The sequence below is a fragment of the Mustelus asterias genome, chromosome 27 (genome assembly GCF_964213995.1).
Source record: "Mustelus asterias chromosome 27, sMusAst1.hap1.1, whole genome shotgun sequence".
Classification (NCBI taxonomy): domain Eukaryota; kingdom Metazoa; phylum Chordata; class Chondrichthyes; order Carcharhiniformes; family Triakidae; genus Mustelus; species Mustelus asterias.
The window spans coordinates 24,611,848-24,623,557 of NC_135827.1; the positions used below are offsets into that span (position 1 = coordinate 24,611,848).

Consider the following 11,710-nt stretch of genomic DNA (forward strand, 5'->3'; position numbering starts at 1 on the left):
TTTGTTGTGTTCATAATGCAATTTACTAATGTGCTAAGGACAACATGCAGTTATTCTGTAATGGTTAGAAAGCACAGTATGCATGACTACGTCACAACTAAATAAGTAAATGTGCACCAGGGTCATTTTCATGTAAAGTTCATTAATTACGTAGATTAAGTCTGCTTCTTTCATTTAATTTTGTTCTCTGTAACCCAATGTATAGTTCCAGAGAAAGGAACAAAATCACAATCAATATTTCACCACTGATTTATGACATTTCAAAACAGATTCCACTATGTAACACATTACTAATAACTGCCAATACAATTAAGATATTTAGAACCACCAGCATTTCCAGCAAGAATTCAGCAACCAATTAGTATCCTTTTCTGCTGATTCAAATTATGAGTAGAGGGGGGGAAAAGGTTAAATTCAGTAATAAACTATTGCACAAAAGTACAGTAAATATATAATTTCACTAAGCTACCAAAATTGTTCTCTATTATTCTGCTGGAATGGCAGATAAATCTAAGGCAAAGGGAAAACAATTGTGCTATTTCCCCTGAATAAAGTGAATAATGCCATGCCATGACTCCATGAATATATGTAGAAGTGGCGATAAGTGCACACCACCTCAACCTGCTCTTAAACATAAGCTACAGAGAATAAAATAATATCTGCTTTTTCTTTCTTATTTCTTTCCAACTGAAATAAAGTTGGAAATAGGTAGCTGGAATTGAGATTTTAATTTGCCCCAAAATTTGCACAATTAAAAAGATATTTAATAAATCTTACAGGAAAATCAAATGCGTAGAAGTCAAGTGTTGGACTTTGTCTCTGTATTTAACAAGTTAAAAGTCAAGGTAGTACAACTGCCATGGTCATAAAGGTGTTATATAGCAAATACCTTTTTGGTGTCAGGATTACATGGCTTATTCTAATTTTGTCATGATCTAGCATTTTTTGATTAGGAAATCATTTTTATCATTAGGCGCTTAAAACTTCGGTTATTTTCATATTTTAAAAATAGGATGAAAGATGTCAAGAGTTCTATAACCTTGCGTACTGAAAATGTTTGAACTTTTAACTTCCTAGTTTTACAAGTGTCAGTATTAGCCTTGCCTTTTATTGTTACTATGCATTAATTATTTCCCTGCCCCATGCAATAAACCAAGTACAGCAGGTTGCCAGTCATTGGCATTATTGATCTGCCCATTAAGAACTATCAAAATAGTCTCAGATGATTCATCCACATTGTTTTCTCACTGTGGGAATATTACGTAGCCTCTGGCAGTCAACTCTCCCTGGTGCCACAGTTCAACTTCGAACTTGGTAATGTCAGTTGGTTGTCAATGCCCATCACGTTCTGAGACAACAGAATTTAATTATTTAATTCATGGGCTTTGCAAACTGGTGCACTAAAATTCAAATGCTCAGAATACTGGAGTTAGATGTACTTGGTGAAACAATGCTTTTCCTACTGATTGTAAAGATAAATTTTTGCCTGGTATAATATTAAGCATTAAATATTGGAAGGTAGTATTGGAAGGTAGTTACTCACAAAACTTTAAACAACATGATATATTCTCCATCTAATAAACTCAAATTGTATCCCTCTGTATTTTTAATTTTACAATTAAACCTGTCCCCAGTTAATTGGGTTGCAGTTTTTTTACTAACTGGTTAAATAATGATTTCCAGAGTGAGCTATTTTGTCATTAAAAATGGGAAATATAGCAAAATAAATCTGAATCAACTAATAAAATAAATTATTCCCACCCATCATTATCCTATAGTATGGGAATCAATAATTTTTCTTAAAGTGCAAGTATTTTGTGCTGGAAAGTATCATAGTTAACATTCAAAGCATAACTAATTATATCAATCATGAAAAAAACCTGACGGTTGTGTTTCACAAATGAGGAACGCCACATGTTGTTCTGACTATCTTGTTTCATCTTGGCCTATGTGCCAGAACAGACCTTCCATTCTTCAAACTCTGGCTGCCTTTGCACCACACGCTGTATGCTCCACCCTCCGCAATAGAACTTTCATCCGTGGTGACTTTATACTCCGGAACTCCCATCACTCTTTGCTACTTCTCTCCCTACCTTTAAAAAAAAAAGCTTTCTCTCCAACCTGCATTCAGCATTTCTCAATTCTTTTGCCGTCTTTGGGCCCAATCACAATTGGTCAAAAATAGTAAATTCTAACAATTAAACTACAAATAAAATTAAATGTCTGTCAAGACCAGAATATTTTTTAGTACAATACTTCGAAGAAAAGTAGCTCAACACTTTAGGAATAATTTTTTAAAAGGGCATAATTAATTTTTTTTTTTTAAACGAACTCTGATATTTGAAACCCTTTAATTGAGAATGATTATTGTTGTTGTGAATTTTGAAATAAAATTTAAGAGATGCACAAACGCAATGAAGAACGTTACAATGGACATTGATAGCAATCAGTCTTAGTACTCAGTTTTCTTTAAACAGAACAATTCCATATCTTCAAAAATGAGTATCAGACATGAAATAGTCTAAAATTCATTTTATAATGAATGTGGATGCGGTGGCAATGGATGTGGTGGCAATCAGGCTCATTAATGCAGCTTCAGTATTATCTTCTAGTGAGCTCTGGGGTCATCAGCAGTGGATATCATTTTTCTTTATTCTTTCATGGGATGTGAGTGTCACGGACAGAACTAGCATTTGTTGCCAATCCCTTCTTGCCCCTGAACTGAGTATTTCAGAGAGTGGTTAAGAGTCAACCACATTAGTATGGGTCTGGAGTCACATGTAGACTAGACCAGGTATTCAAATCAGATTACCTCCCCTAAAGGACGTAAGTGAACCAGGTGGATCTTTACTGCAATCAGTGATAGTTTCATGGTCACCATTGCTGAGACTAGAGAAAGATTACAATGACTGATATAGGACATGTGATGCCATTTTCTTTCACAGAAGAACAAAATTGCATAACTTGCATTAAAAAAATTCAATATTATGTAGCCTGGAGAAAAATAACGTAATTTCTATAGTGCCTGATCATATTTCTAAGAAGGGTCCTAAAAAGCTTTACAAAAATTACACTGCTTTAAAAGACAAGTACAGTTGTCAGATATAACAGCTATTTGTATGCAGCACACAAATCAATGAGATGAGTGGCCAACCAAATTGTTTGCTTTTGGTTGTGTTGGCCAGATCAAGTACCAAAGGATCTTGGTCTAAGGCACCACTCAAGGACAGTCTCAGTACTTCACTGAAGTATTGATGTTGATTTTGTATTCGAGTATGGAAAAAGGGTTGTCACATTTTTAAAATTCTTTCATGCGGTGCGAGCATCAGTGGCAAGGCCAGAATTTTGTTGCCCATCCATAAAATTAATTGACACAGAGCTAATGTGCTATCGAGAGTCAAATTGACATAATGTGAGGCATCCCTAATCTTCATTCAACACCCATCCAAAAGGTGGTGTCTGATAACCATGGTGTGCCAATCTTCCTTCAAAATACCTAACTGCATTGATACTCCCACCTAGTAAAAATGATCAATCTCAGTCTTGAAAATTTCAATTGATCTGACACTCACATGGAGAATTTTAGATTTCCGCTATCCTATGTATAGATTAAGACCCATGTATGCCCTTTTGTTAGATGCCTCACCAGAGGAAATAACTTTTCTGTCTCCGTGAAATCCCTCTGAAGAACTAATTGTCTTGATTAGTGTCACATAGCTGTTTGTTGCTGCATTATGATATTGTCAAATTCCGACACAAATAAAATAATGAAAATTTATACATCTCTCCTTACCTGAGTGAATAAGCATGTGCTGTTTGAGATTCTGGATGCGGGTGAACCTAGCACCACATGTAGGGCATTGGAAAGGTTTATCAGGACCATTTGGACTGGGTCTCTCTGTGCCGCTTGTGGAAGGGTTGATGTATAGTTGGTAAGAGTACTGCCCACTTTCCAATCTACAAAATAAAACAACTTCAATTTAAAAGTAGAACTATCCAAATGAGAGCTGCAAATTCCCTTTGATCTTATTGGAAGTACAAAACATCCATCTCGAATTCCCAACTGGTACCTGCAGTGGAACAAAACAACTACTTTGATCATGTATAGGGCAGCTCGTGAGTCTTGTAAAAACTTTGAAATAAGTGTTACTAAGCACACTAATTGGTTACAAAATTTTGACACTTAGATTGCAGCAGATCTAGTTCCCATCTTCTGAAAAAGCCCACACATTTCTGGCATAATATCAGAAAGGGACTATGAAGTGAACTGGTGATAATCTCTCCCTCAATGTCAACAAAATGAAAAAGAGAGAATCATCGACTTCAGGAAGTGTAGAGGACATGCCCCTATCTACATCAACGGAGATGAAGTGGAAATGATCGAGAGCTTCATGTTTCTAGGTGTCCAGATTATCAACATCCTGGTCCCTCCATGCCAACTCTATAGTTAAGAAAGCCCACCAACTTTCTCAGGAGGCTAAGGAAATTTGGCATGTCTGCTACGACTCTCACCAACTTTTACAGATGCACCATAGAAAGCATTCTTTCTGGTTATATCACAGATTGTTATGGTTCCTGCTCTGTCCAAGACCACAAGAAACTAGAAAGGATTATGAAGGAAGCCCAGTCCATCAATCAAACCAACCTGCCACTCACTTTTACACTTCCTGCTGCCTCGGAAAAGCAACCAGCATAATTAAGGACTTCACACACACCAGACATACTGTCTTCCACCTTCTTCCATCGGGAAAAAGATGTAAAAGTCTGACACGCACCAACCAATTCAAAAAAAGCTTCTTCCTTGCTGCCATCAGACTATTGAATGGACCTACCTTATATTAAGTTGATCTTTCTCTAAACCAGTGGTTCCCAAACTTTTTTCACTGGGCCACACTGTCAGAATAAAAATTTGCTCGCGCCACACCAAATTTTTTATTGATAAGAAATACATTCAAAAACAAAAAAAAAACTCCTAGCAGTGCTTGATTCATAACATAGAACACAACTACTTTATAATATGATCATGGGACATCCAGAAAGTATAAAACAATGCTTGTTTAAACCATGTTTAAATGTTTCTTTGATTGTCCTTGAATCTTCCCGCCACACTTGCCATCCTCGCTCGCCGCACCAGTGTGGCGCGCCGCACCCTTTGGGAACCACTGCTCTAAACCCTGCCTATGACTGTAATACTACATTCTCACTCTCTCCTTTCCTTCTCCATGTACTATATGCTTTGTCTGTATAGCAAGAAATATTACTGTATACTAATAGTCATTTTTTAATTATACTAATAATTTCACTGTATATTAATAGATGTGACAATAATAAATCAAATATCTTGAATAATGCTGTGGAAGTTCAGCTAATAAGAAATGTTTATGAAGAAAGAGATTAAATAAATCAGATTTGCAGCTAAGTTGTCACCATTTTTGAGGGCTGAAGTTATGATCTTGTACAATTCACAAGAGAGTTGATTTTTGAATGGGCATTTGATATCTGTACAATGGAAGTAACTGTGAACAGCCATACCTCTGTCATGATATGTACTGCTGGTAGTTATAAAACTTTGCCCATTGTGTAAATTGTAAAATTGTTTTTTTGTTTAGACAGAGCTTTTTGCAAGTACCAACTTCATTTTTCAGCTTAGAAATCTCTAATTGCTATTACATTACTCTGTAGTCACCATACATATAGATACTACTTACCTATCATCATCATCTGGGTGATTGTTGGCATTGGAAGTGCCTTGGAGTGTTGGGAGCCCTTCTGTAACTCCTTCATCGACTGAACCTGTTTAAAGAGAAAGGGAAATTACACTGAGCCTTTAACAAGACAGCAAATTACAATCTAGGGCTCAACTGCTGTGCATGCATTCTGCAATGAAATAAACATTTTTAAACATACTGCACTTTGGATTGGTATTTCACACTGTGCCACTTTAATAATCTCCACATAGCAATTTACATCAAACAAACACATTTTAGACTTAGCTAACTAAAATAAAAGCAAAAAGATATGAATGTACAAAATATATAGACCTGCAATCGTATTAGCATTAATATTGGATCTCCAATCTGCCTTCAAGGAAGAGGATGACGATGATGCAAGGGGTGGATGAAAAAGAAAGGCAAGCCAAAATGATTGAAAACATTGGCAGATATGCAGATGTAACACATATCTGCCACAAATAAAGAGATGGTAGAAAAAATACAATTCAAGGGTAAAGTGATTAATATCTCACTTAAGGACTTTTTTTGTAAAATCATAAAAATGATTTAGTGAAGTATTGCTTGCTTACATTCTTTAAATTGTAAAATAACTTAAGAATTTTTACAGAAAATACTTAAACTTCCAACTAGCAGCATTCCTGTTCCCTCGACAATCATTGCTTAAAATGTCGGCAGAATGACTGAACAGCAAGTGTAGATCCATAATAAACACCTGCAGCATGACCCAATTTCTCAAGGCAACTCATAGCATTGTGACAAAAACAAAGCGTTCACTTGTCATGCTAGCTGACTTGAAGGAAGCCAAGATCAGCTAAACTGGAAATGTAGCAGAGAAATTTTTAAAAATTAAAATCTTATTCTACAATCAAAGAATAATATTAAAGATGTAAAATATTTGTGTTCTTTACTACATAAATACAACTAAGCATCATTAATTGACGATTAAACCAGCCACTACTTTCTGGAATACAAATCAACATCACAGTTACATCAACCATGGCAAAAATACAGCATCCAATATTATAAGAAGTTTGATTTGGAGATTTTGTGTTACTTCATCATAGTGCTTTGTTAAACCTATTATTAACTCGAGCTATGACTGTAACACTACATTCTCCACTCTCTCCTTTCCTTCTCTATGTACAGTATGCTTTGTCTGTATAGTGCGCAAGAAACAAGACTCACTGTATACTAATACATGTGACAATAAATCAAATCAAAATATTTATATACCAATCGATAAAAGTTGTCATACGTACCAATAGAGGAAGACTGGGGGCTGATTAATAAATCTTCCTGAGCTTGTTCACTTCCTGGTACAGTTTGATGGTCACTAAGTGAGCTCTGAGAAGCACTAACGGGCTGTGATGCAACTTCGTGACCTTCGTCATCACTTAACCTTTCAACTTTGATCCGTACATCATCTTCAATGATAGGGGGTGATGTTGCTTTTGTGCTCTCACAAGCAGTAAATTCAGGTAATCTTCCTGTTCCCTCTGTGTTTAGGGTCTGTTCCAAGATCCTAGCGCTTTCTGCTTGCTTATTTTTTTCAGTTTGGGTCCGCCGATCGCCACCCAATGGGTATGTCCACTGAAATGACACAGAAGAGTCCACACACTGCTGGGTCCTGCTGTTCTCTGAAAAGGTCACCGAGGGGTTCACAATTTGTGAACAATTGGGTTGAGCAGCAGATTCAGTGGGACTCTCTGGCGAAATCATTATGAAATTCTTTCGCTTTCGGCGAGACTCCCTGGGCTTACTTTTTTCAACAGAACTACATTCTGATGATACTGGTGATAGGCTGTCATCTTGGGACTGAATAATACATGCTCCACTATTCTCCTGAGCAAGGGGAGGAACTGGTCCCGGCGGATTATTACTTGTATTCCACAGGATACTTGATTTCATGAACTCTGAACAGGTGTTTGCTACATGGAACATCTGCATATAGCTTGCAGCAGCCAAGACATCAATAATGTTCTCAGTATTAATGGCAAGTGTAGCAGTGTATGCATACTCCAGCAATGGCGAAAACCCACTAACAGTGACATGATTCAAATCCAAAATACACTCATCTGCATCTGATTGATTTACAAGTTTTGCCCTGAAGAATTCACTGCAAGCAGCAAGGACCACCTTATGGGCTCTGAAGACTTTGTCCTGGACCCGAATTGTCACATCACAGAAATGTCCTTCATTACGGAGTTTGTTTAACTTTCCCAGAAGCTCTTGACCATGGACTGGAGAATTGTGTGTAAAGGTTTTTAGACCCATTATTTGTTCTCCTTGCTGTGTTTGATACTCTTGTATCCCAAGTACCTGAGGGAGAGACATTTATCTTTTATTTTGAGCTTACAGCTTCAGTAAAGTATTAATTCACACTCTGCCTTATAATTGCAAATATCAGTTTACTGCCTTACAGTATAGTAACTCCCATATGCTGGCAACTTGCCACTCAAGTGGATAGAGCCGTGAGAAGGCCTATAGTGTGTTGGCGTTTATTAACAGGGGGTTTGAGTTTAAGAGCTGTGGGGTTATGCTGCAACTGTACAGGACCTTGGTGAGACCACATTTGGAATATTGTGTGCAGTTCTGGTCACCTCACTATAAAAAGGATGTGGAAGCATTGGAGAGAGTGCAGAGGAGATTTACCAGGATGCTGCCTGGTTTGGAGGGTAGGTTTTATGAGGAAAGGTTGAGGGAACTAGGGCTTTTCTCTTTAGAGCGGAGGGGGATGAGGGGTGACTTAATAGAGGTTTATAAGATGATGAGGGGGATAGATAGAGTGGACATTCAGAGACTATTTCCTCAGGTGGATGTAGCTGTTACTAGGGGGCATAACTATAAGGTTCATGGTGGGAGATATAGGCGGGATGTCCGAGGTAGGTTCTTTACTCAGAGAGTGGTTGGGGTGTGGAATGGACTGCCTGCTGAGATAGTGGAGTCGGACACTTTAGGAACTTTCAAGCGGTTATTGGATAGGCACATGGAGCACACCAGAATGATAGGAAGTGGGATAGCTTGATCTTGGTTTCGGACAAAGCTCAGCACAACATCGAGGGCCGAAGGGCCTGTACTGTGCTGTACTGTTCTATATCTAAATAAGCTAATGCTGGAAAACATGTCAATTGTGCATTTCTACCAACCAGCAAATTCATTAGTGCATCATACATTTATTTTTCAAGCACCTAATTCAGCACAGTTGGCCCGATAATGACAAATTAATCGAATTAAACTTGGATATAAAGGATTGGTCTACATAGAAAACGAATGGTCCAAAATTGGGAGTTTGATAGTCTGCTATTTTACTTTGCCACCTCATACTTTTCATTTTCACTATCAATATTTTCCAACAAAATTTAGCTCAGAATTTCAAGATGGCAGACTCTAATTTAATGGTCCTTGAAACTTGTAGTAGGCAGTTTGCACCATCTGCTGTATACGTTCTAATTTCAATATTTACAACATACAATAAACCTTCACATTCAGCACCAGTTGTTGTAACCTGTGCCATTTGGTAAGCATAATCTTAGAGCATGAATGATTCCTGTTATACAGAAATAACATGACAGAAGATTTCACAGAGAAACTGATTAGCTATACCAGAAAAGCAACTTTAGAAACATTTCCTGAACTATCATTTTATGATGCATTTGATTTATACACATTTGTGGAACATGTACTGTGTGGTTAGAAAAGTGAGGAGTTTCATATCCGAGAACCCTGCTATAAGTCAGCTAATTTCAGCACAGTTGAATTTTAGTTAACAATGTGTCAAATTTCAAATATAGTGAAAGTTCAAAGCTCTAATATACAACCACACATATGAAGTTACCAGCTTGAGATGGTTTTAACAATTTTTCAATCCATGTCAAAGCAACAACAGCTCAGATTGATATGATGGTTGCAACAAGATACAAAAGTTGTATATATTTTTTTAAATTCACATTCACTATGTACAATCATAAAGTTCTTCAGTGTATATCATGGTCATAATGCCATTGATTACTGTACTATGAAGCATGGTTCAATTATACCTGACAAAGAAGCAGTGCTCCGAAAGCTCATGATTCCAAATGGAAGGATATCAGAGGTAGGTTCTTTACGCAGAGAGTGGTTGGGGTGTGGAATGGACTGCCTGCAGTGATAGTGGAGTCAGACACTTTAGGAACATTTAAGCGGTTATTGGATAGGCACATGGAGCACACCAGGATGATAGGGAGTGGGATAGCTTGATCTTGGTTTCAGATAAAGCTCGGCACAACATCGTGGGCCGAAGGGCCTGTTCTGTGCTGTACTGTTCTATGTTCTATGTAAACCTGTTGGACTTTAACCTGGTGCTGAAAGACTTCTTACTGTGCCCACCCCAGTCCAACACTGGCATCTCCACATCACAATTATAATTTATCACTAACATTTCATCAATTTGACTTGTTTTATATGGTTTAACTGTTTATGGAGTCAAGAGTGGGGGGCTAGAAATTTGCACAAGAGGAGAAGGACAGGAGTGGGATGATTTAAAGCATTTGCATCTCCAAACTTCAAAACAAAGTTGAGTCTTCACTGAATACTAAACACACACATTTCACTTTTGATTTGCATTTGAGATGCTTGGTTAGAGTTTACTTGTCTGTGAAATTAAGAGTCCAAGGACTAGAAATGTGCACAATTGTATTCCAGAAGAGTTTACTTGTTTGTGGAGTTAAAAGTGGCAGGGCTAGAAATTGGCACAACTGAATTCTGGTAGGGTTAATCATTGTGGAATTAAGAGTGGGCTAGAAATTTACACAACTGTATTCAGGTAGGGTTTACTTGTTTGTGGAGTTAAGAGTAGCAAGGCTAGAAATTGGCACAACTGTATTATGGTAGGGTTTACTTGTTTGTGGAGTTAAGAGTGGAAGGGCTAGAAATGTGCAATTATATTCAGGTGGACTGTCCTTGTTTGTGGAATTAAGAGAGAGCTAGAAATTGGCACAATTGTAATGGGGGGGGGGGGGGGAAGAAATGTGGAAAAAGAAATGTTGAGGCAGAAGGCGGCTGAAAATGCTGCAGTTTGGCTGGTGTGACTTGAGCAGTGAATTGTAGAGGAAAGTGAAAGACAGACACGTTGGGACTGATATTTGAGACATAAACACGTTACTTTGCATTAGGGAAAGTGGATGAATCATGACTGCAAGGGGCAGCATGTGTGTGTGTGAGTGAGAGAGGGGCTGAGCTGAGGCCCTGACTCTGAGTGGGGCCCGCGCTGCTCGGCCTGCGAGACCGAGGCAGTGTGTGTGTGTGTGTGTTAGCCCAGCGGGTTATTGTTACCGCGGTGTTGGACTGAAGGCGGGGGGGGGGGGGGGCGACAGACATACCTGTTGGTGCTGATTCCCCGGCCCACAGACAGACCGCAGCACCAGGGGCTGGAGAAGCCGAGGGGAAGCACCCCTCACTCCCCGGGCTGCAGAACAGAGAGAGAGAGACCCGGGCCTAGAGGCCGCGATGTGGGGTTCGGAACGATTGAGGCCAATCTCGGGGTCTGAGGGGAGTCCGAGGCCTGAGAAGAGCAAGGGGAAAGGGAGGGGTGTGTGGAAGCCCACTAATTTCTCTCGCTCTCCGCGCCGCCTGAGGCCCCGGGGCCGCTTACCGTGTGACTCGGTGTCGCAGCTCCGCGTCTCCCCGAGCCGCCGCCGCCCGCTAGCTCGCTCGAGCCGGGGTTTGTTTTGTTCCCAGCCTGCCCCGCGCTCACCCTCGCCAACTGTCAGTCAGGCTGTGGGGGCGGGGTCACCCAGCACCAGCTGTCAATCAGGCTGTGGGGGCAGGGTCACCCAGCACCAACTGTCAATAAAGCTGTGGAGGCGGGGTCGCCCAGCACCAGCTGTCAATCAGGCTGTGGGGGCGGGGACATCCAGCATGAACTGTCAATCAGACTGTGGGGGCGGGGTCACCCAGCACCAACTGTCAATCAGGCTGTGGGGCGGGGACAGCGAGCATTA

At 39.4% G+C, this 11,710-nt stretch overlaps 1 protein-coding gene across 2 annotated transcripts in view; it reads right to left on the reverse strand.

The window, feature by feature from the left end:
* LOC144479869 (zinc finger and BTB domain-containing protein 44-like) overlaps nt 1–11,475 on the reverse strand; it is a 41,922-nt gene extending 30,447 nt beyond the window's left edge. Inside the window, exons 1-4 of one of the 2 annotated variants that reach the window (XM_078198887.1) lie at nt 11,362–11,475; nt 6,992–8,051; nt 5,709–5,793; nt 3,794–3,957 (exon numbers count right to left, since the gene is read on the reverse strand). In XM_078198887.1, coding sequence (XP_078055013.1) covers nt 3,794–3,957; nt 5,709–5,793; nt 6,992–8,006 — 1,264 coding nt within the window. In that variant the 5' untranslated portion in view covers nt 8,007–8,051; nt 11,362–11,475. Of the gene's footprint in view, nt 1–3,793; nt 3,958–5,708; nt 5,794–6,991; nt 8,052–11,089; nt 11,176–11,361 lie in introns of those variants that run through there. The other variant, XM_078198888.1, reaches the window with a different exon arrangement.
* Nucleotides 11,476–11,710: the final 235 nt, after the last annotated feature.